Source organism: Choristoneura fumiferana, chromosome 9 (genome assembly GCF_025370935.1).
Source record: "Choristoneura fumiferana chromosome 9, NRCan_CFum_1, whole genome shotgun sequence".
NCBI classification, from domain to species: domain Eukaryota; kingdom Metazoa; phylum Arthropoda; class Insecta; order Lepidoptera; family Tortricidae; genus Choristoneura; species Choristoneura fumiferana.
The window spans coordinates 10,514,664-10,541,268 of NC_133480.1; the positions used below are offsets into that span (position 1 = coordinate 10,514,664).

The 26,605-nt window shown below is 36.1% G+C and overlaps 2 protein-coding genes across 2 annotated transcripts in view; both read right to left on the reverse strand.

The window, feature by feature from the left end:
* Kdm2 (Lysine demethylase 2) overlaps window positions 1-16,565 on the reverse strand; it is a 35,983-nt gene extending 19,418 nt beyond the window's left edge. The window contains exons 1-3 of the mRNA XM_074092300.1: window positions 16,408-16,565; window positions 14,897-15,123; window positions 767-878 (exon numbers count right to left, since the gene is read on the reverse strand). Coding sequence (XP_073948401.1) covers window positions 767-878; window positions 14,897-15,123; window positions 16,408-16,455 — 387 coding nt within the window. The 5' untranslated portion in view covers window positions 16,456-16,565. The remainder of the gene's footprint in view (window positions 1-766; window positions 879-14,896; window positions 15,124-16,407) is intronic.
* Window positions 16,566-23,341: 6,776 nt separating this feature from the next.
* LOC141430826 (methyl-CpG-binding domain protein 4-like) lies at window positions 23,342-24,400 on the reverse strand. The gene has a single exon (XM_074091683.1). The coding sequence runs from the start codon at window positions 24,330-24,332 to the stop codon at window positions 23,586-23,588; it is 747 nt and encodes a 248-aa protein (XP_073947784.1). The 5' UTR covers window positions 24,333-24,400; the 3' UTR covers window positions 23,342-23,585.
* Window positions 24,401-26,605: the final 2,205 nt, after the last annotated feature.

The following is a 26,605-nucleotide window of genomic DNA, read 5'->3' on the forward strand; positions in this document are numbered from 1 at the left end:
TCAAATCTGCCTAGCAGCGCGAGTCCTTCGAACTACCCGCACTTGATCACAAATAGTACAGTCAAGGGCAAAGATATCGACACGGCAAAAGTTGCAAAAATATGTATACACGGCCTTAATGTTAAGTGCATAAAGTCGTGTATACATATTTTTGTAACTTTGGCCGTATCGATATCTTTGCCTTGACTGTACCTGCCATTATGATGGTATGGTATGGTAGTATGGTGGTGGTATGGTGGTAGTGGGCCACTGTAATGTGGTCGAAGCGTCGAGGTAAATATTACTCGTGTGTTTTAGCATGATAAGTCCTGTTTGTGGTATTTTGACTGTTCTAAAGTGGCTGTGTGAAATCGAATAAATGAATCATCATTGGTATATATACTGCTGTGATATCGGTACTTTCCTGTCCTATTCTAATTACGGTCGGTTATTATGAATATGTGCCTACAAGCAACGCCAAAAATATATTCTCACTTCTCGGCGTTTTTCTATTGTAACTTTGCAACAAATTGAAAAGTGAAACATATTTAATAAGTTATTACATTAATTCTAATGTTTCAAATGATATGTCACCTATTAGATGATAGGTGACTCTGACTATCATCATAGTATCTTATAATTAGAACATCGTCTATGTTGGCGTAATAAAAGCCTCAACAAACGCGCAAACAACGAAAAAATTAATCAGACACTCCAGACAGCTTCCTTTAAAATCAAAACAAATGAATTCAATATGCATCCAGGTACCTTAAAGAAATTACAATACCTTCATTGTCATTTCGATGTTTTTCTGCGTATTTACATCCATAACATCTAGAAGGCGTCGCGAGCCCACGCACATGCGCACATCGTTCACTGTGAAATTACTGGTCGGCACCCTGGAACAAACGGGTTCATTGTAAAACAAAGTAAACACGCCGATTCAATCAGCCCAAATAGGATAGAACTTTAAGTTAATCGTTTACTCTCCTCTACCTTAAGTTGGAATATATGATATGGGTTTAGTTACGTAATCATTGTGATTGAGTCGCGTTTTTGTTGTCAGAATCGTACAGTTTGACCTTTCGCTGTTGGAGTAAAATTTGCGTACATTTTCAGGGCCGGTTGTTCCCTATTGCGTCTATTTTGCATGATTATCTTATAGGTAATACAGCTTATCCTTAAAATCAACGGCAAAGTTAAGAGAACTAACTAACAAGCTAATAAGCTATCACATAGGTAAATTTGACCTTAAATAAATCCTTTTTCTGGACATTGGCCCTATTATAAAAAACATAATTAAACCAAAATTTATGTAAGTAATGTCAATACTTCGTACCTTGAAATAAAAAAAAAAACGCGTAGGCGCAGACTGGTCCAAATATGTAAAAAAAAAACATCCCCGACTGACCAATGATATTATCTATGTTAAATTAGCGCACCGAAAATAAAGAGTAAAAAGAAACCAGATTGAAGGAAATGAGAAAAAAAGAAAATGCATTTATTTAACATCATAAAAAACATCACAATCACATAACAATGGAAAAAAGACAAGACATACATTAGGTCCCCACTCAGCATAATGCCACGGCGAGCCGTGGCGCTGATTTTCAGTGAGGACCTATAATTGAAGCCTCTAGCCTTATAAGTATAACGTCAAAGAAAATATCAAAAATATGCTTTTCAAAACCGAAGGAAATAGGGCATAAAGTGTAGATGTTTGTTGTTGACGTCGCGTTAGGAGCATGTTTTTCGGTTATTTTGTAAGATGACTCATCTTTAGTTATAAAATTATTCACTGGTCCCGCGTGGGAGCTACATCAAAATCCCTTTTCATACCGAATGGAGGCCTATGTCTTGCAATGGGATGTATATAGACCGAGATGATAATGATGATGATAAAATAATTGTGACTGACTCATTGTAGCCTACCTCCCTCCACCGGGAAAGCTAGAATTTTCCATTACGATCTAAATAAAGACAGTAAAATTCCCTCGGTTTGGGAAATTCTGTAACGAAATCAAAGCCGCGAGCATAAAAGTACAGTCATCGACAATACTTAATAACAAACAACTCTTAACAGAGCAATAAAAACACCTGATACACTCTGACAGCTATACGAATAGCCTCAGATATTTCTGAGTGCTTTATCTTATTACATTTAGGTTGGCTGTAACTGTACATAAACCAAGTCATTTTGCTGATAAGCTGCGCTCATTGGACATGTATTTAGAAAAGTAGATTATACTGGAACACAAAAGACTAGTAATTACAGTTCCTTGCCTGCAAATAAACAGTTGGTGCCGACAACTCATTGGAAATTCCATGTGACCGGCAGGTGATGAAGGTAGCTTGACACAAAAAGTATTGCGCGTAAAAATAGACCTAGTGGACCTCATAACGAACTAACCAATAATCTATACTACTAGGTCTAAAATAATAAGTGATAGAAACTAAGCTAAAGAAATTTAAGGAAAATAAAGGGACAAGTGGTTTCAATAATTGGGTAGAGTACAAATGGGCCGAACCTGTTTTTGCAAAGGACAATTGATTTTTAACTCAAGGGACATAGAATATCCTACTTAATATTATAAATGTGAAAGTTTGTGAAGATGTTTGGATGTTTGTTACTCAATCATGTCTAAGTCGCTGAACCGATTTAGATGAAATTCGGTATACAGATAGTTTAAGTCCCGGGGAAGGATATAGGATAGTTTTTATTCCGGAAAATTTCATAGTTCCCGCGGGATAGCGATAAATGAATACAACGCGGACGGAGTCGCGGGCAACAGGCTAGTAGGATAATATAGGAAAAGATCATACCAATGAAAACTTTTTAACAAATGAACGAAGATATTTGAAAAATAAGAGTGCAGACGAACTAGCTTTCCTGTCATAATGGTTGCAAACAAGTTTTTAATTGTATAATTTGTAAGCAATTGCTTTCCAGTAGACACAATTCATAGTCATAGACTATTGTAAAAGTTAATTGATTAAGAGGTCCAGTATCTCGTTTATAATAGGCACAACCGCCCCCTTAGCACGTTCGCGTTTATTGCAGACATAAAACAACCGTCCCTTCACGAATGTACCTACTTGGACTCATATTCACTTATCGCGATGTTAACGTGCTAAGTTTTTTGTTAAATTTGTCTTATAAATAGTATTGAGGTGATCAAAAATATTGGTTTAATTTTAGGTTAGGTTTCTCGGCGGAGCGGGAACGCGGCGTGCACGCGACGAGTACGCTGCGATATCATAGCGATTATTTGCCGCCGGCGTGCCGCCACGATGACGCCGCGCCAGCAGGGCTACTACGAAACTCGAAGTTCGTATCGTACCGTCCCTCTCGCTCTCGTATTAAATAGTATAAGTGTCAGAGGGAACGCACGCTACGAACTTCGAGTTTCGAGTTTTGTAGTACTCGTAGCCCTGCTGTATTAGTGACCGTACGTTACTTAACGCGGCGTCCACGCGACCGCACCGCGATGGCACGCAGCGGCTCGCCCCGTTCCCGCTCCGCCGAGAAACTGCCGGTAAAAACGCTAGTGTGAACAAGCTCTTAGATTTTTGTTCCCTAAGACAGTCACATCACAGATGAATTCTTCATAATAATATCTTGCTCACGCTGTCAATTTTTATTCAATTACCCCTACTCTTTGTAATTTTACTATATCTATCAAGAAAGGTACGTTAATTGGTCGTGAATCCATTTAACAGGGCACGTCTCTCGAAACCTACTGGGATATGCATTACCTGATACTAATTACCAATTGTTTATATTTTCTATTTTTTGGAACCATGAAGTCCTGGAATTATCTAATGGATACAAAAATCTAATAATGGCTTAAGTACCAGTTCACGGTTATCGGACATAACAAATTTAGAACTCACAGTTACTGACTCTAGTATTATAGTTCTTCGATTTTTAAACCTAAAGGTATCGTAAGTTCCGATGTCGGCGACCGCGACACGCGACTGCGATCGGGTCGCACGATCCACTGTTAAATTAAATATGAACTTTGTTGTGCGACGCGTTCGCTAACATCCGTTTGTCATCATCATCAATCGACAAAAGAAAAAATACGTAACCGATATTTTCAGAAAATTTCGTATTGGCCGCCTGTTTATGTTTTTTTCTTATTTCTGTTTTCAAAGTTTGCCTGAAAGAGACGGCTCTGCTCTGCATCGTACTGTTCGGGATTGTTCTTTATGTGGTGTACAAGTACAATAAAAAGTTATTGTATTGCATCATACAGTTGAGTTCATAAACTTGTGAGCAAAAATTTGATCAAAAATATCTGAACACGCTTCTACGCCGTTAACAATAGAGTCGTGTTCGGTTATTTTTGATCAAATTTTTGCTCAAGTTTCTGAACTCGACTTGCCATCAGCTAAAAATATTGCTTTCCGGTGGCGAATGCACTAGTCCCAAAACGCACTAGTAGTCAATACACTCTAATTTCGAAAGCCCCTCTTCTCATAAGAAACTAGGCCCAAAACACCATATTTCCAAAAAGGCTCATTCTCGATTTACACGAGAACCATTGAGAACTAGTCCCAAAATACACCTTTCCCAAAATACTCCAAATTGTGTTCACCTGTAGGTGGCGTAATACTTCATTCTCATAATGCATAGTTCTCAAAACACTCTAGTTCCAAAATACCCTAATTTTTTTTCTTTTATTTTCGAATGACTCTTTGAAATTGCTTTCAGGCGTAACGATCTATTATTATCTGACGGTTTTAAATGAATACAAAAGCGAGACATTAAATAAATGTTAGATTTTATTATTTCATACACGGTAGTTTTAGTATTTTATTACAGTTTATTCGTGCAAATAATGAATCTCAAGCGGTTTTATCTCTTATGACACCGACGTTCTTTAAGGAGCGAAGTCGTCGTCGTACTTAAGTATGGAAGCGTTTAAACTTAATACTTTTAATATTTCTAGTCTTATTTTAAAAAAAGTTATTAATGTAATTTTACTCAATAGTTAACGATAAATTATTGAAATTTTCTGATATCAGATATATTTACGGAACTATCGCCTGGCTACACTTAACGATTACATCCTGTAGATATAGCTCAAAATAATATTTCAATAAAAACTGTTTTTGCAAAAATACTCTTGGCGTCAAACGGGTAACGGTTACGGCTGAAAGCAATTTCAAAGAGTCATTTGAAAATAAAAGAAAAAAAATAGGGTATTTTGGAACTAGAATGTTTTGAGAACTATGCATTATGAGAATGAAGTATTACGCCACCTACAGGTAAGCACGATTTGGGGTATTTTGGGAAAGGTGTAGGTATTTTGGGACTAGTTCTCAATGGTTCTCGTGTAAATCGAGAATGAACCTTTTTGGAAATATGGTGTTTTGGGCCTAGTTTCTTATGAAAAGAGGAGCTTCGAAATTAGAGTGTATTGACTAATAGTGCGTTTTGGGACTAGTGCATTCGCCACCGGAAAGAAATATTGTAGTCTACCACCCTAAAGTTGATAAGTATTATTAAACAATAATGTTGATAAGACGTCAAGTGTCTGTCAAGTGTCAACTTGAAAGTTCGACTTTAGCAACACGTTCTTTTTTTATTTTAAAACGGGCTTCGTACAAATTTGTCACATTAGCCCATAGAGCAAAATATTAAATAACAAGGAAAAAAAACTTATTGTCACAGTCGTTAATTATACACATTCATTTGATAGAGTAATTTAAAAATTATAGACCACTTATTTGGCTGATTGTACAATAAGTCATCTTAAAAATAGATTCTGAAAACCCTAAAAACGAGTACTTATTTCTTGTAAGAGTTACGGCAGCGGTTTTCATTGGCTGCTTCCATAGCTACAAGCTACAAAGTTTCGTCAGCCTCCTTTGCCCAGAATAAACTTTTAAACGTTTATGTAAGCGACCAATAAAAAACCTTTTGTCCTGTTTAACAACAGGTTCAGCCTTCATAGGTACTTAATACTTAAATAATGATAAATTTTGAAAGAGAGTGAGACCGCTTTACTTATTACTCTTCCTTCATACAAGTTTTTTTTAACCTGTCATGTCATGTTACTTAAATTTATTTTATTTCTTTTGTATCTTTCTAATTGCATCAAAAAACATTTTCATTTTTTTTTTCATTTAATTTTTTTTGTCGGCTAGTTGAGAAAGGCTCGCCACTGTCAAAAAGTTATGACTATCAGATCTCTTAAACTTAGAACCAAGTTTCTAACTCTAGACGCCCAACTAATACAAGCTCTAACTTCACAATTCTACCTTGTTTAAAATATGAGGGTTGGCCATTTCGTTAAACGACTTACAAGAATTATTAGTTAAGTAATGAAAATGAACAGTGAATAATTTTTCACCTTACGGCCATGTGACGGTAATAGAGATGGGCCGAGAACTTCGGCCGAACATTCGGTAAAAATAAAAAATTCGGCCGACTTTCGGCCGAACTTCGGACACTGCTCTAGTACTAAATACGAAATTTGGTGAAAAAACTAAAAAATATCTAAGTACTTAATGTTTCTCAATGTTTAGTTTAGAACTTACTGTAATCATTGCAGTCGCACAAGTACTGGTGTCGAATGTTCGGCATTTAAACGAATCGGAGCTGACGAATAAACCTAAAACGAATTTTCCCTAGACGGTCGCGAAACAGCCTTGACTGATAAAATCTAAAAAATTTACTCAGAGTGCGAATACACAGCCAAGACTACCAACAAAATTCTTTAGCGCCATTTGAACTTCAATATTGCACGCAACATGTTCGCTACGCGGACCTGTGCCTGATTTACGGTAAAGGCGCAGAAACTAAGCAGAAACTAGAGGAAAATTTTAACCGTTTTTCTATTGATACCAAATTATTAATTAAGTAATGCAAATTATGGTGTAATTATTGAACTTGATTTTTTCATCTAGAAATGAACAAAAGTATTTTTTTATAGAACAGCTGGCAAACGAGCAGGCGGGTCACCTGATGGTAAATGATCACCGCCGCCCATGGACACCTACAGCATTATTAGGACTGCGGGTGCGTTGCCGGCCTTGTAATAGTTGTAATAGGCGATACACTCGCCTTTTGAAGGTGCCCAAATAATAGCTAGATGGAAAAACCCCAGCAGCGAGTCCATTCCATATTTACATTTAAAAAAAAATAGCAAAAAATTGAACCGACTACGAAAAACCATGAAAATAATCTTTCACCAACCTAAAGTCGGTGCCTCAGCACGAGCCAACAGGAGTTTACCTATAGTCGCCTACCTCAGCTACGCACTACATATTGCGCTTCAATCATTCCTGCTGGCTCGTTTAGTGTAAATAATCTAAGATGCAATAGTTTAATGTCGACGTTCATTATTGAGGAGTCCTGGTGCTTCACCACCCATTCCATTTCACCATATGAATTAAGAGGAGCATAAATTGCTTAGCAACTGTGTTGAAGTAATTGAAATTCAACCCGTGAAATACTTGTTATTGAGTAGTAACTCCGATGGTCAACTGTGGTCTTCATAATCAGTTCCACTTCACCAGATGATGATTTTCAAAAGCAAATGCACGAGTTACTACTAAATATATCAAAATTACCATAGGCGGCCCTACAACATTTGAAGAGTTCCCTCGATTTCCTTAGGATCCAATCATCAGATCCTGATTTGGTGCTTATGGGACCTAATTGAAAGCATTCCTAGAAAAACGCAAAAAAAAATCAAATCGGTTCATAAATGACGGAGTTCTAAGATAACAAATATATATATTAAAAAAAAATACAACCGAATAGATAAACTCCTCCTTTTTTGAAGTCGGTTAAAAAGCTAAATCTAGTGCATCTCAAACACACATTACATAGAATTCTGATTTTGTAGTTCAATGCTTGTTTTATCTCGCAGTCAAGTGACTTCAAGACTAAACACCATTTACAAACACCCGTGGACTTCCTTAACCGACGTACCACTAACCTGTAATATATTGTAAGGGGCTGTTTCACCACCCATTGATCAATTGTATTTGACGGATAAATTTAATCAATGGATGGTGAAACAGGGGGTATACGTCGCAATTAATTAATGGAGTTTATTTCCATAAGACACACACAATACAAGGCACGTATTTAATGCGCCATTTTGAGAGAGAGAGAGAGGGAGAGCATCGGGAAAGAGCGGAACAGCAAACATAACTACTATAAGTACTCTATCACACTCCTCCGCCAGTCCTGCGGAGGTCCTGCGACATGCCTTTCCTCCCGCTAATACATAAGGAGTACCAAAATATCCTTACTATAATATTATAAAATGTGGAAGTAACTGTCTGTCTGTCTGTTACCTATTCACGCTTCAACCGCTAAACCGATTTAGACGAAATTCGGTATGGAAATAGTTCGAGTCCCGAGGAAGGACTACTATAAGGACATAGGCTACTTTTTATCTCGGAAAAATGCAGTCTCCGCGGGATAGCGATAAGCGAATTCTATGCAGATAAGGTCGCGGGCAACAGCTAGGAATACTATAATATAAATAAAATACTGAGGTAAAGCTCGAACGGCTACCGACCTTGCCCTTGCCCTGGCTAAACCTTGGGTGGGTGTATAATGTTAAGTACTTGTAAGATTCATATCAGTCAACATCTTCGTTCTACTAATGTCACGTAGACATCCTATACATTTTACCAGTGAAATCATAGCGAAATTGATTATGAAAAGGTTCCACCCTGGTGTAGGTACGTGTAAGGATAGAGGTGTGATAAGTCACTCGCACCGCCTGTAAGCACGCATGTGCATGCTAGAAATTCTGTCTCTCAACCATTTTCAGACTTCAAAGATTAAGGAAGCAACAAGTTGTCAAACTGTCTAGATTAGGTACAACCAAATGCCGCGTCTACTCGTTTGCCGACAATTGCTAAACATTTTTTTGCTGATAATACTTAATTATATATTGTCCTCGGAGCTCCAATAATTGTGGTATTGTCATACTAATATGAAGTAAATCCGACAGCAGGAAACAAATAAATTTGTACATGAAGCGAAGCTAATAAAGGCCCCCTTATTTCGCTCGAACTCTATTGGCCAAATCGTAATGAAATCCGTCCTTGTAATGGGATAGAATTGGCTAAACAAGGTAGTAAGTAAAAACTATTTTTTTTACTTACTACCTTAGATACTAAGATAATGTACTCAAAAAATAATAATTATACCTAACTATTTATTTGTATGAAATCAGTAGTTTTTCATGCAAGACCGATAAGTGGCGACAAATAAAAAAATGGGTTTGAAAAAAATATCTATCACAACTAGGTACGTAATATGCAACACAGGTCACAACAGTGGGGATCGAGCCCACAAACTTGTACACAGTCTTCAAATTTAACCACTGACTGAACCAATCGGTCAATGAAAAAGTAATATACTTAATATTATAGTATGTAGTAATAATAATAGTAATATTTTTTTATTTCAAACATAAGTAGTCCATATACATGTGTTAGTAGGCATACAATAAGAACTAATTTCAGTTAGTGAAAAACAACAAAACAAAATAAAAAAAACCTTTCCTTATAAGACAAAAAATGGTCAAGTGCGAGTCGGACTCGTACATGAAGGGTTCCGTAAACAGTTCAATAAATTTTTTTTTTTCGAATTCTTCTAATATAAGTTTTTTTTGCTGACTGTACTTTATGCCCCTGGTTACCAAAGTACCTACTCGTCAAGACGACCAACGGTCGTGTCGTTTATCACAGAGTTCCTATGGTCACCTGCTAGCTTTTTCATCAGATCAACTCCATGTTATAATAATACTTATTGCATTGTCATCGGATTTATAAATGCGTGTAAAATTTCAGCTCTTTAGGTTGAAGATATCCACTTAAAATTTGAGTGGAAAGATTCCACCCGAGCAAACATAGCTAATAATAAGTTTTTGTAAAAAAACAACATTTTTAATACAAGCATTTTTTGCCGAATGTACTTTTTGTTGACTGTACTTGCATTGTCATCTAAACTGCATATTTGTACCAAATTTCAAGTCGGTACTATTAACTATTGAGGAATTCCCTCCTGCAGAGACGATCCTGGCAGGACCACCAAGATGTCACTACCAGATTATTGTATTGTCACTAAATTTACATAAGTATGCCAAATTTCAAGTCGATCGGACCACTGGAAGTGGGTCAAATTTAGCTTCCAAGATTTGAGCAAAACAAACAATAAATAAATAAATAAACAAACAGGGCAAGCTAAAGAAAAGCTTCTAAAAACATCGCCGAAATGTAAGCACTTGTGCAAGTATTTCGAATAAAAACAATTTGAATCCTCATTCTCTTTGGTTCTGGCTGTTTGCTTCCGAAACCAATGCCCGCTCAAAAAAAATGGCTGTCAGCGCGGTTCATTCGCGGGAAATTTGGCGGACTTCGTATGTTGTGTAAATTAAATAATAAGAAGCTCGACTAGTGTGAATAAATTTTAAACTGTATTATAATTAAACCTTAGTATATAATAGTGTTAAAAACGTAGTATGATTTTTTTGGTGTAAGAAGCAATAGGTAAACAGTGATTAATACGGTGTGGATTTGGCGAGCGCTTCATCAAAGTTGGCTTCATTGAGGTTTGTGGTTCATAAATTGCTTTATTAATTTTGCACAAAATCGAATAAACCACACAATCAGACAGTCACTATATTATATTACTGAAGCTTTTATAAAACATCATTAAAATCGCAAATTTAATGGTAAATATTCAAACTACATAGCGACCCGTTGCTATGCGACTCGGTCGCGTTAGCAACGGCTAATAACACCTAGCAACCAAAAAACGCTGAAAAAAAACACATTTCTTGTACGACGACCCCCTTTAATTTGTACACAGACAGACAGACAGACAGCGGAATCTCAGTAATAGGGTCCCGTTGGCACCCTTTGGGTACGGAACCCTAAAAAGAGAGAGGATGTCGTACAGTCGGTGCCCTAACAACATGTGTATCCAGTTTTCTATGCAACTAGTATGAAAAAGTGGATACATAAGTTAGGGAACTTTACTATGTCTAAAACTTTACTATGTCTGTCTTTACTGTGTCGAAGACGTTACTATGTCTTGCTAGTTCGTGTATTCGTGCGAATGTGAATAAGCGGCTTATCATTTGTCGCTTGTTAGCTTGAATTTTGATTCGCATTGCTTGTGCCAGTGTGCCGGTGCCCTTAGTGTAAGTTTTTGGTTACAAAATACGACTCGAACGCGTTCGCGTAAAAATCTCAATTTATATGGAACACGAACAGCGCCTCTAGCGGAACGTTTGCAATGTTCGTGTTTCCATACAAATTGAGATTTTAACGCGAACGCGATCGAGACGTATTTGTAACCGAAAACTTACACTAAGGGTACAGGACTCGGTTACCAGACTAGTACTTAGTTTTCTGGTTGTCAAATTTGTTTTTTTTTTCGACACAAACGCTACTTTATTTAGTGGATTGTCAGAATTTTAGTGGCCTTATTGACCTGAAACCCACACATACTGTAAATTCACATGAAACCACAGACTGTTTTCAACTCTTAACTCAATTAAATAGAATGAGTAATTTATGGGGAAATCCCCTACTCCTATTAAATTATCTAAAAATGCAGTGCAGAATTATGTTAAATTGCAGTGGTTGATCGAACACTTTTACCAACTTTTGTTTTCTTAATAACTGGTCCCGTATGGGTGAAGCCTATGTCCAACAGTTCAATGGACGTCCTAAGGCTGATATAGTGATGGCAACTCGTCCGTTCCGTGGTGGGTATTGTGGTTAATAGATGGAACTTGCAAAACATTTCTATGACAACTAATCTTTACGTAAATCGTGGCATGATGGTTACAGATTCTATCACGTAGGTAATTCACGTCTACGCATGCAAAGACGCCAATTATTTTTATTTGACTATTTTCTATTTATAAGATCGATTCGATTATAGTAATTAACTTTTCGCAAAACAGGTTAATATCAATAAGTAGCACCAGTATGAATTATTAAATGTATGAAAAATAAAAAAACTTAAACTTATGAATTAATAAAGTATGACTTGATGTAATGAAATTACTCGACTTCGACTTCACTTATGGGCAGTTCTGGGGATCTGCCAATTAAAATGTGATTTCGTAGTGATTAAACTTATACATTCGCTGTTGGACGGAATTAGGTTTACGTTATTCTTATGTTATGATTGTATAATTTTGGTGTCTAGGTATATTGATAAGGTGACGATGAATAGGACTAGTGATTCAACTTGATTCAAGTAATTAAAAGTTTAGTCATAATTTAGAGCGATGTGTTTCTACATTTTCATAGCGCGATCTAGTTCCAACCTTTGGTCTAGTTATAATATTTGGCCCCCTTATATCACCACTTTATGCAATTTGTATGTACATTCGTAAGTACATACTAAATAATCATACATGATCATAATCAGCGTATTTTTAAGTTAATGCCACCCACTAAAAGAGGTGCCCAAAGGTTGAAAATACTACGTTATACGAGTAAGTGTTCAATAAAGCTAGTGTATTGTACTGCTGTAAAGCAAAAGTAGGAATAATGTTGCCTATAAAGAGTTACATTATCTATTTTTAAATGACACTAAACTAAAATAAAATATTACAAGATAAATGTGATTTTAATAAATGTGATACAATAACTATTGTGAAAGCACTAACAACCGTGTACTCAGAGAGAGAAATTAACTAGGTATATCTTTCCAAATTATTTTTTTTAAATAATGAAATACAAGCGACGATCTTCCACGTAAACTTTGAAACCAGTACCGGTTTTAGATCCATTACAGGTTATTAAAGTCTATTGAGTAGGTTTTTACTTAGTGACCGAGCGAATGCGAAATAGTATATGTGCTAACCTTGAGCAATTAAATAAACAAACATTAAATAATGCTCTTTAATTGAAAATTATTATTTATATTAATTTCTTCTATACAATGGCACGTTCTGAAAAGAATAGAAGGGCAAGGGGGCTCACGTGCAGTTTTTTATGCTAATTCTCTCGACCTTCTCCGATTGACCCAGAAAAAGGGACAAAACCAAAAAAAACTCTCGTATGCTTTAAGTGCAGAGTGGGTACATCATAACAGAAATATTCTCCATTTATGATAACTAGTTATCAGTTAATTAATTAGGAAATATTTAAACGTATGGATAATTTCAGCGGTATTGGTCCGGACATACCGTGCAAAATAAGCCCGGCTAACGCATAAACCCCTTTAAGCTCAGATATTGCATTTGACATTGATTGGATTTTATTGAACCCGCGTAGCTCACCCAAAAACTGAGATTTGACATTTCTGAGACCTCACGCTACACTAGCGCCTCTAGCGGCGAATTCATACGCGATAGCCCTCATTGCGATGTCACTATGACGTTTACTGTGAAATAGTTCCATGGTGGCTCATGAATTAAAGTCCTTGACCGTACCAACATTCAAAATAAAATATCAGTCCTGGCCTGGCTTTAATTTAGCCCAATGACATCAAGTACATTTCAACCTCAGTCATTTGTTTGAACAAAGAAGAAAGTAAAGTATTTACTTTTCATATTTATGCCATATAACTATGAAAGTTAATAAAACCGGCCAAGAGCGTGTCGAACACGCCCGAAATAGGGTTCCGTAGCCATCACGAAAAAATTAAGTAATTTTCTTCTAAGGTTTTCGTATTTTGTACGGAATATTCCAAATTTAGGTGTATTTTATACTTTAGGCTGCTATTTACTCAACTACTAATAATTCTCAAGGAAACTTAACCATTATAGTTTTCCTTGTAAGTTTGATATACTTACTACCATCCTGATTTTTTTCAAATTTGTCCACCTACCGGTGTAGATTTTAAAAGACCTATCCAACGATACCCCACACTACAAGATTGGATGAGAAAAAAAATCACCCCCACTTTACGTCTATGGGAGGTCTTCTAAAAAAATTTTTTATTGTACCATTTTGTCGGCGTTTATATATATATATATAAACTACGCCGACAATTATATTCGTGCAAAATTACAGCTTTCTACCATTGATAGTCCCTGAGCAAAGCCGCGGACGGACAGACCGACATGGCGAAACTATAAGGGTTCCGTTTTTGCCATTTTGGCTACAGAACCCTAAACAGATCAATCCTTTCCTTTTGGATTGGCTAGTTACCCAAAAAAATTCTTCTTCTCCGAAAATATTGGACACATTTTATGCTTGTGTAAAATTAACAAACAGCGACAACCACATGGCCTAGTGGTTAGAGAACCTGACTACGAAGCTTGAGGACCCGGGTTCGATTCCCGTGTCGGGGCAGATATTTGTATGAAAAATAGGAATGCTTGTTCTCGGGTCTTGGGTATTTAAAATGTATTTAAGTATGTATTGTAGGAACTAGGCTGTATACCGCTGGCAGGTGGTCAAACTGACCACCTGGCACGCTAGATTGACTGTATTATGTATAATGATAGTATTTTTGTATTGTATGATTCTAGAATTTGATTTTAAAAGAGTTTGACAGCGGTATACATGATACAGAGAGCACAGATTGCTCTCGAAAGCCTGAGCGGCTGGACTTATCTCTGTAAAGTATTGCTAAGCTCTAAATACTGAATAAATCTAACAATTGAAGAAATATCCTTTTTATTTGAACTGAGTTTAAAGTCACGCGCGTAGATCCCTTTTACCTAAGCTCCTACCAAGTTACAGTCCCCACAGTATCTGTATCTATATTTATCTATTGCTTAGTACCCATAACACAAGCTTTGCTAAGTTTACTTTGGGACTAAGTCAATTGGTGTGAATTGTCCCGTGATATTTATGATATTTATTTATATTTAATGATGAACATATAGCCAGTTAAAATTCCGCGCGACGTCACGCCGTGCGACACTTATTAGCATGGTGTGACGTCACTAGATATACATACCTCAATCCCAATCCAGTTTTCTCCTTGAACAGCAATGGGGTAGTGAATCCATTCTTCTGAAGGTAGGAGACTGTGAGCTCCGTCCCAAACATTTCATGTATGGAGCCAGGGTGGTCAAACCGCTGGCTCTCCAGCTTGTCAGCGAGGGAGAACCCTCGTCCTCCTTCCACATCGTCATCTCCAAGGGCCCACTCATCTGAGTAAAGCTTGCGTTGCTTGCGCTCACGCTGTAGGAATAAATTAATGATGAACGGAGGATAATAATTTTACTTGGAAGTTGCTAAAAAATATATTTGGTATTAAACCAGTTTGTACAATTTAAAATCAGCTATTTATTTGATTTTAACCTGTTTATGTGTTTCAGATATAACATAAATATGTGCCTTAAACTTACAATCTAACTCAAACATGAATTTAGTGTTATCTTATCTAGGAGTTGAGTATAAAATTGATTGCTTACTAACAAAAATTTGGAATTAGGACAGTTCTACTGAAAACGAAAATTGATATGATGCCTAGTTAGTGACAGGTACAGGTGGAACTAGACAATACTGTCACTTTCTGGCCAGACAGACTTTCACTTTTAACACTTGAAGTGAACGAATACATCTGAGATTGGTGTATTTTTTGGGTGTATTTTTTATGCAGCTGAACTATAGTTATAATGATGATCATCTTTGTAGGTTTTACTTAATAAAGGTGGTATCAAGTAGGAAGTAGGTTAGTTACCATTATTTATTGTACTCCAAGGTCAATGAAATCTTACGGCCTAAGAGAGAACTGTGGCTAAGCGGGCACGTAATTATGCTGGCATAACAATAAAACTTTGATGCGAGGGCTGTTTACCTTCGCGGACCGAAACAAAGAGCGTAGTGACACGAGAATGTGTCGAACAGGTCTAAATATAAATCAAACGCTAATCATTAGTTAGGCATACATTCGACGAGTAATGTTGTAGTGAAGTGTAAACCTATAAAGAAATTGCGAGTGGAGCGAACTCGCACTACTCGCAGCAGTGTCGACGAGCGACGAGTAACCGTGTTGCTGTCGAGTACTCGGCTAGTCGGCCGACGGAGCCACAGCGCACGCCCCTGGTCGCCTGCCCTCTCCTCTAACCCGCAGGAAACGCCTTCATGTCCCTACCAGATGCTCAGAAACCGTCAAAGCCGCTGCACGCACCTTGTCCACACAAACGCCGCTACTTCGCAATGCTGCGGCCTACGGAACTATTATAGATTTTGACTCCTTCTCGCATGCGCGAATACATACGGCCGCCGCGTTTTAAACTCGGTCGCGGCGTGATCGCAAAAAAACTGAGTCCGATGACCCTCGATGACTATGATCATCATTGATAGCATATACCCTGATAATATTTCTAACACATTCCCATAAGTTTCATTAATCGATACACGATGCAGCGATGCACCATTTCGTGTTTACGTGATCCCAGATAAAGCCACCATGGCGTCACCCGGGACTAAATACGTAAAAAATTAACAATAAACACTCACCAGTTGCCTTGGAAGTTGTTTTTTGGTGTTCGGCAGTGTTTCCGACATGTTTCTATTAGTCAGAAACACTGCACCGCGAAATTAACACTATTTTACGTAAATATTTTACACAGAGCACGACAAAACGCAACGCAATCCACCATTTGCCACAGTCGACACTACTGCCAACAACGCGGCGAGTAATCACTCCGGCATTTTTCTAGAGGTTGGTAGCACGAATAGCGCTCTATTGGTTTATTTATGGATAAGAATGTGGCGGGAATGTTTGAAACATCGTGAACGTACGATCTCATTTTCGTTTTGACGTTACTTTATTTATCTGATTTAGATGCTTATTGTGCCTGAAAGTAATATCACTCTGAACAAAAACATAAGATATATAATAATTTGTGAATGAAAGTTATACTTTCATATTGATATCATAAGCAAATGAAAACGGTGTACTGTACATACATTACATTATGACGTTACATTAGGCTAGTAGCTATACTTGTTGGGTGTCGTGGTGTTAAAACAAATCTATTTTTAATCGACAAACAGATTCAGACCGGTTTTTAAAATTTAAACTTCAGTTAATGCAGCAGGTCAAGCCAAGGGAAGTAAGTTGTACAAATGAAAAAAAAAAGTAATAAAAAATAGTAGATTGTGTACAAACAAGAGCATAAAATGAGACATTTTACCCGAGGCGTTCATATTAGCCATCCACCTGATATAGATTTCAGGCACATGTCGAGAGGAAAATGTTCTACATTCTACTTTTCACTTCGATGGCGAGGAAATGAAATAGCAACAATGGAGACAATGAGAGCTACCGCGTATGAATTCGCCACTAGAGGCGCTAGTGTAGCGTAAGGTCTCCGAAATATCAAATCTCATAGTGTTTGGGTGAGCTACGCGGGTTTGTTTATAATTAGAATAATTTTGTGAATACTTTGCAATATCTGAAATTAATTATAGCAAATATGCGTTCCGGGGCAATGAATGTCTGTGTTTTGAGACAGTTTTGTCTTTCGGAAACCTTTTTTCTCCCTTTTTTCCGAACAAAACGGGGACTATGCAACACTGTGGCATGCTCGATATTTTTATGGTACGGTTTTAAGGTGTATTCAATATGATTTTAAAATCAAAACAAAGAAAACAAAATTTAGATTATTAATCTAAACTTTGTTTTCACGCCCGTAATAACAGACTTCGAAAGCCATACTTAAAAACCTCACGCAACAGTGCGCCATCTAGTGAGACAAAAAACTATAGCCCTTATTGTTCACTTACTATGTATGTGCATTAGTATATAATTATAAAATTTTAATTTTATTTATCTATTTCGATTGATTTGGTTGATTTTTAGTTTTATATACCTAAATTAAAAATAATTAAAAAATATATGTACAAACTTCTTTATTTGTGGCTTGTACAGTCACCAGCACCAATGTCTGACACAACAAGCGTGCATAAATATCTGATACGACTCTATTTCTAGGGCTGGAAGGACGTGTCAGATATTTTTGCACTCTCCGCTGAGGTAGATATTAATGCTGGTGACTGTACACACTGCTTTTCACTTCGATTGCGATGAAATAACATTAGAGGAAACATTGTTCACTGCTAGATACCTTTTATTTTTCATGCATTGCTACACAGGGTGTTTGGTAGCTACGTGCAAAGCTTTACGGTGGTGATAGCCGAGGTATTTTTGAACATTTTTAGCCATGTATCTTAGCCGAAATTTGTTTTTTTTTTAATTGAAAATTTAGAAATTTTAGGAAAATACCCAGAATTTGATAAACGAGCATTAATTTGTAAACAAAATCTTTTATTTCGGATAGTTAAATGTGTATTGGACCAAATGAAATAATTTTTAAGTGTCTTTCTTGCCACAAAAACAAAATGGAGGCGTTCGAAATTACTAAAAATGTCTTAGGTTGGAACAGAGTAATTTTTCTGTGCCATGAAAAAAAATAAAAAAATCCTCTAAATGTACAAACATTTTTAAAAATATGCCTGTTTGTTGTTCTTTCATTTAAGGTATCACTCATTCACATTGCTTGCTAAATCTGAGATAAAAAATAAAAACCGGCCAAGAGCGTGTCGGACACGCCCAAAATAGGGTTCCGTAGCCATTACGAAAAAATTAAGTAACAATTTCGTATTTTACACGGAATCTTCCAAGTTTAGGTATATTTTATACCTGGGCTGCTATTTACTCTTAAACTACTAATAATTCTCAATCAAACTTAGCCGTTATAGTTTTCCTTGAAAGTTTGATATACTTACTTAATACCATCCTGAATTTTTTCAAATTTTTCCACCCACCGCTTTAGATTTTGGAGGGGGGGACGCTCGATTTTCATGAAAAAATCACTGAATCGAAAAATCGTCTTCGCAAACCCCTAAAGGTTTTATCCAACGGTACCCCACACCATAGGGTTGGATGAAAAAAAAACACCTCCACTTCCATGAGAGGTACCCTAAAAAAAATTTTCTTATTGTTACATAGGTACCATTTTGTCGGCATTATTATGTCCGTGAAACTTTTCAAATAAAAAACTGTACGCCAAGTTTCATGTCCTAAATCTGTTGAGCCGTTATTATGTGATTGAGTAACAAACATCCAAATCTCCAAACATCTTCACAAACTTCCACATTTATAATAATATTAAGTAGGATAGAATTATTTCACCTGTCAAGAAACTCCCGACTCCCGTTGTTAAAAATCGTCGTTTCGTAATCTTTTACCTGTATAAATAGTTACGAATAAAACTTGCGAATCTTATGGGTCTAAAATATCAGCCAAGCGCGAATCGGACTCACATACCGACAATTCGAGTACTGCCTTTTCGCAACGTAACGTTTGGCAACCTGTTTCATTTCGCAACTTTTCATTTCGCAAACTCTAAAACTGTAAATATTTCAGGATTTATTTCAGGGCCATCGTGTAGATGTGTGCCCTTTAGGTTAGGTTAGGTTAGTTTTATAAAAATCCTGAAATATTTACAGTTTCAGAAGTATTAAACAGTTGGGAAAAGAAAAGTTGCGAAATGAAACAGGTTGCCAAACGTTATTCACCGAAACATTAGTAAACCCCGAAAATTCCATACAAATTTGTTTGTAGGTATGTCTATAAAAATCCAGCATTTGCAGAGCCTTTACTTGCAAATAAAACCAATGTGGAGTCACTTTATATTGGTAAAAACTTGCCTTTATATCTCATAACTACATTTTTTTAAATTATTTGTTGATGTTATAGCGGGACTAGATATACCCTATTATAATTAATAGATATATCTATTACTTACGGTTTTTGCTGACGGACATTAGTAGCGTAGCGACATTAAGTGTTACGGCTGTCACCCTTCGAGATCTTCGATTAGGCAAAGTCTAAGAACTTTTCTTACACTGTGGCTTAGGGAACCCTAAAATAATCAAAACTGGTGTGACGTTATAATGGATACCTCTAATTATTAACCTAAGGAGGTAGGTCTTTAGGTAGCTGTGTTTAAAGTAGATAGTTATTTAATTTATATTTAAGTTTTATTACCGATTTATACCCAAATTTTTCTTAAGTTGATAACTTAGTTCATAAAAAATAAAATAGTAGATTTATTCGTGGCAGTCGCAGTGGAAGTAGGCAATTGCTGGCTGAGTATGAGTATTTTAAACGGACGAGCGTGCGTTTAACTACTCAATACGAAGCCAGCAATTGCTATTCTAGCCGAGATTAATATAAAGCTTTTTTTCAAAAATGGTGAAGGAAAAAAAAACAAATACCGTAAGAATAAACCAATGAATAAACTTTTCTTCAAAATATATTTGACATTTAATTTTATTCCAATAAAATGTTTATGCTTTCCCGCCATTTTTCATTAAAAAAAAACTGCAGATGCCACCGAAAACACCACAAGCTGTTTGAGACCGAATAAAAAAGTCCGGTGTCCTAACAAAATAACTGTACTTATTTGAGTTGTGCCAACATTTCCATGGCCCTTTTAACTTTTTAAAAAGTTTGTGACTTCGATAGTAATGGAATTTGTATGCGGCATTATTGTCGAGCTAGCGAACCTGCCTCGAACGTGCAATCTTTTTTAACTTTTTAATTTTTCGCTGACCATAAACTATATGCACTTTCCCTTCTGATATGAGAAGAATAATGGGGTGACACTATTTACCGGCGTACAATACCGACATGATATATCGTGTACACGCCCATAGAAACTCTTGTCAGTTTGACACCAGTTTGTATGGGCGTGTACACGAAATATCGGGTCGATATTTCCATGTCGGTATTATCCGTGCCGGTAAATCGCCCGATGTCACCCGAATAACTTTTACGGACATTTTTGAGAAAAAATATACCTATATCGTCTAACCAGATCGAAGTCCGTTAGATACACGATAATTTTCTTGTGTCCATTAGATAGGTGGTTTTTTTTTTAAGAAATTTATAGAATTTTCTATAAGTTAACTTTTTGCAATTTATTTTAGAAAGAGGTTCTTTTCCTAAATTAACTTCTTAGCTCATCCAGACGCAGAGGGACAATAATTCTGGTAAAACATATTTTTTATATATTTTATACTAAGGACTAAGTAGGTAAGTATTCGAATTCTGTTATATTTTATGTACACTACAAACCGTGTATTTGAAAATATGGGCCCGCGTGGGAACTTGGCCCAAGCCCTCTTGTTCTGAGAAGCCTGTTGACGATAGGCTGGGATGAAGTTGAAATAGAAATAAAAAATATTTATTTGCTATATTATCACTTAGAATTTGATTATCTATATAGTTTACTTTTATTTTAGTTCACGCTATTTTTTTACATACATTCATTCGTATTTCGTACTTTTACTCGTCATTGTTCGGACTTGGGGTATTTGTAATCAATAGTAGATTGTTCAACAAGGGACTAAAAGCAGCCATAATGACACGAGATGTTTTATAGCTCGAGTGTCATTCATTATGGTTGTTTAGTCTCGCGTTAAACACTCTAATTTCAATTTAAATGCGAGGCAAAAAAACGATGTTCTATACAAATTTACTTTTTTACAACGTACGCTCAGATGCTCAATACGAGTAAAGGCAACTGAAGAAAAAAAATCATTAGACGGTTATTTAGCCAACAGTTACTTGAAAACTAATTGGACTATGCATAATAAAATGAATTTATGCTTAATTTAATGAATAGATTCATATTCGTAATCATTAATCACGAAATTAAATATTTTAATATTTATGCACATTTTGAGGTTATTTCCACGCCCTAAAAATTATCTATACCTACCTACACGATCACTGAAAATGGCGATAATTCTCCATTCACAAACACGGTGATTGGGGTTTAGGGTTTCTAAAGTAAATTAAAAGTAAAGTAAATTTAGTCCCTAGAGAGCGAGACTAATAAGGAGCTTAACTCTCTATATGCAGAGACTAAAGTAACAATTTAGTAGCATGAGAAGTGAAAACAAATTTATTTTCATATATTTTATACTCCAAAGTTTATTTATTTATTTATGTATTTGGGCACAAACGGTACAATAAAACTTACATTAAGTAAAAACAATGACATCTAACATTGACCAACAAAGTGCCACAGGTTATTAGTTCCCAATAATAAAGTATAAACACCACAACACTACAAGAAATTTGAAATACACAATAATAACATACACATTTTATATTTCAACCCTATAGATTTACGAAACACTTAAACCACATCATTTGAATGTCTATAATCTTGTTTTCACCACTATATTTTTTTTTCAAAATTTTAATACATACTTATACCTAGGAAGCGCCTATAGTTACAGTTTCGCAAATACACTCTAAAATATTAATGCTTATAACAATATTCATATTGATCACAGATAAAGGTATATATTTCTGGATAAAGGAGAATCCAGTACCTAGATACCAAACTAAGCAAAGCTTGCACTAGACTAGACTATGGTAGAGCTATTTTAATATGATCCCTGTGACATTTATGTTAGTTCGTTATTAGTTTATTATTACCACAGTACTTATTGTCAAAAAGCCTATAATGTTTTAAGCTTAGGCTCGACAACCCACTTATCCTAAAAGTTCACTTTCCCCAAAGTGTGCACTTCCAAAACGTATAATTTAAACACTCACTTAATAATGTTATCTGTCTTGTATTGTAATTTTTAGTTTGTGATGGTGAATAAAAAATTATATTATTTATTATTTTTATTTATTTAATTTCCCAATTGGAACATTTATTCGAAATTTTTACACTTAACAATACATGGACTTGCTTTATAAGTGCATTTTCTCGAGTACTAAGTACACATTTCCAGAAGAAGCACACTATCCCGAAATATACATATTTTATACTACGCTTTCACAAATACAGCTCTTTTGAAAAAAAAAGATCTTTTTTGGCTAGGAAACAGTGCCATCTGAAAATAAGGCTCTGTCTGCGACAGAGCACTTTTCAAATAGTGCACATTCTGATAAAGTGATATTTCTAAAGAAGTGTACCTTCGGAAAAACTACACATGTCCAGCGAGTGCGTTTTACGAGCCTAAGCCGAATATAAATGTGCAGGGCGGGCGTTTATCACAGACTTAAAACATTTGTCCTTTACGCAGATAAATATCTTTAAGTTTGTTCGAACTACCTACAGCCCAAACCAGCTCTCATTCTTAGAAGCAAGCTATGTTGATGAAACACAGGTTAGCAGTTTTTTTACGAATTAATTTCGGGATTTGTTCCGCGTACTTGATTTTAACTCGATGTTTCAGCACAGTTGCATGCGCCATTCACGAGACTAGTAAAACTCACAGTAATTCCGCGGTAGTGTAAAATATTAGAAAGTATGGAATAGCAAACGGATCGCCTGATGGTAAGCGGCCACGGTTACCTGCAACACCAGAAGAGACAAATGCCGAGCGAGTACGCTATAATAAATAAATAAATATGTAAATAAATAGAATTATGGCACATTTTGCGTACTATCGGCACGTGGAATGAATGCGGACTATAACGAGCGAACGCGTATTGGACAATACACAAGTGACATATTGCATTTATTTAAACAAGAAGTTGCATAGGTCAAAAAATATGACGTTTGTGCGTGAAAAGTTTCTTCCACTGAGCATCAAAAACAAGTATAAAAAATATAAAACAATTACATGATTTAAGTAACTAAAGTAGATTAATAAAATTAAACATCCCTTAAAGTAATTCTATAGTACTTTAAAACTGGATCCTCTATAACACATTCACTGTCTGCAACACCGCATTCCTTCAAAAAGTCCGTCTGGTGCAGCCAATCCAAGTACAGCTTTAGATATCTATCCCCAGGATCCAGATCCGTGTGACCCAAACAGAATATCCTGTACGCATCTTCCCCGTATTTCCCTATGCCGAACAAATCGCTCGCTCGCCGCCATTTAGACGAAACAAACTGATAACTCAACTTCCAGATTATATGGCCTCTTTTCCTTAAGCCCAAGTTGTTGAAAAACTTCTCTAGGGACGCGGGACAATCATTCAAAACGTGGTAAGGCGTGGGGTATTCTTCGAAAAATGCCTGTATGTAAGGTCTGGCAGTTTTTCCTGATGTCTTTGTTAGGAAAATTGTTGCTATTAATATTGCCCAGGGGTTAGTTGAAAATTCCTCTTCAAAGATGTAGTGTGGTGATAATGGCATTTCTCTTGGAGTGATATTGTAAAAAGGGCTTATTTTGATTGGTTCTTGTTCTTCAATGGTGAGCGATGATAAGCTAAGTAAGTCTCCTTCATCGATTGAATTTTGGCTGGAGTCTTGGGAGCAATCCAGGCTTTTTGGTGACGACATCATACTGTTGGGAATTTTTTCGATGGCAACATAGGAGCCATCTTGGAAAAATCTACTGATGCATTCTTCTGATTCAGCCATGGCGATGTTCCTGTAAACAATAAACAACATAATTATCAGTCTTATCTCGTGGATAACAAAAGGACTCTTCTAGACCACTTTTTGTTAAAATGAAAACCGGTTTGGATATATATGAGTTTTGGCTTAGGATTAAGAAAACTTAAATTCACAAGCCCCATAAACTACCTAAACAGCAACTGTTAAAGGTATAATAACAAATGGCGAGTGATTAAGACAATTACGATTCACATTTGTAAAGGTCCAGAAACTTACAGTACAGTTCTTATAGATTGGTATGGTACCATTAACGAAACCTTAAACTCGTGTTTAATTAAACTTATTTATTTATTATTTAGATTTGTTTTATGAATAATTATTATATTATTTATTTATTTAAATTAAGTCTCATAGGACTTCGTGTCTGCGTTTTAAGATATTCAAGGTTAAGGGTCATAAAAATTGTTTCTTTATTTTTTCTACAAAATTAAGAAGTCTATTTACCGCTTAAAAATGGGCACTTTTGCAACTTTTCCCTTATATGAAGATTGTTCTCATTAAAAACTCAACACTATAGTTACTAAAGTAAATACTTGTCATGAAAAAAAAAGACAGCATTCAATTTTGTACCCGGATGAAGAGATAATTGACTGAGGCGTAAAGGTGCAAAGAGGTTATATCACCGGCCAAAATACCAGTATCCAGCCAATGTGGGTTTTGCCAGAGTACTTTAGGATTCCGTAACCAAAGGGTGCGCCAACGGGAACTTATTATTAAAGTCCCCTTACTTAAAACTTTACCTACATGAAAGACCTTGTGTTAAAAATATAGTTGTGTTAAATATTTGTAAATCTTGTAATGCAAATCATTAAATAACAGTGTAGATCTGGTTTGCAAAAATATACTTTGTTGAGTTCTTATGTTCTTCTTAATCTTGACGGAATTTTCTCAACAGAAGCTTTTCCGATATTATGGTAGATTTTTGTATGTGTCTAGTCTATGTACAGTCGAGTTCGTAAATTTCTGAGCAAAAATTTGGTCAAAAATATCTGAACACGCTTCGGGGCATTTCTATCTACCGTTGTACCCTGAGTTTCTCTCAGATTTCAAAATTTGGGAGGTAGACTTAGTCCATGTTTCCGAGCTGTCTCCAAACGAAGGAAAAAACGTGTCTCCAAATGTGTCCCCAAAATATCATATGGATGTGTCGTTTTGTTAAGAAAACTATTAAGAAAAATTCGTAACAAAACGCAAAAAAACGCGTAAAAAAACACTTATAAGTGACAAAAAGTGATTTTTGTCATTCGTAAGTGCTTTTTCTCAAAATTGGTATGAAATGTTGCCATTACGTCATCAAAAACGTCGTAGGAAGTAACGCATTCTGAAGACTAGGCAGGCAGTAATCTCGAACTGTCCAGGAAGTAAGTATGAAATTTACTTCCTGGACAGATATGGGTTTCATTAAAAATTTGGAACCCGTCATTAAACAGCGTTCGGGCCGAGAGGCAGTGTTGGGTGTAGTTAACTACTTAGTAGTTTGAAATGGGCCCATTTCATCATTATCATCATCATCATCGTCACTATCACAACCAACCATCATCATCACCATCAACGACCATCATCATCGCCATCAACGACCATCATCACCATCATCATCATCAAAATCATCATTACCAGCCATCATCATCGAAATCATCATTACCAACCATTATCATCATCATCATTAGCATCATCAATCATCAATCATCAACATCATCATCACCATCAATCATCATGACTATCATCATCATCATCATCACTATTATTATTATCATCTTCATCCTCACCATCATCATCATGACATCACATTCACCGTCATTTCATTATCACCATCATCATCATTTCTGAGAAAAGCTCTATCTATACAAGCTTCGACCAGTAATCGCACCTGGCGGTTCCGCCATCAAACTTCTACTCGTCCAGGATGGCTTACTTACTGGTCTCAAAGTAATGTACTATTACAGCCTAAATTAAGTACTTAGGTAGCTTCAACTTGACCTGTGCAGGCGCGATGTTTCAGTTACAACCTTGTTACAATCATTAAGTAAAAAAAAAATCAGATTAATTATTCCTATTAGTGCGTTGCTTTAACAATAAATAGGCAATAAAAATAAAGTTACATATTAAAGGTGCCCTCCCCCAGTTCCTCTTACAAGAATCGTGTTTTTACGCTTTTTTGGCACGGAACTCTTCTTGTGCGAGCCTGACTTGCGCATGGCTGTTTATTAAACCATGAACATCATTTCTTTTGACGAACGAAAGAGAATCGAAGATAACCATGATTGATA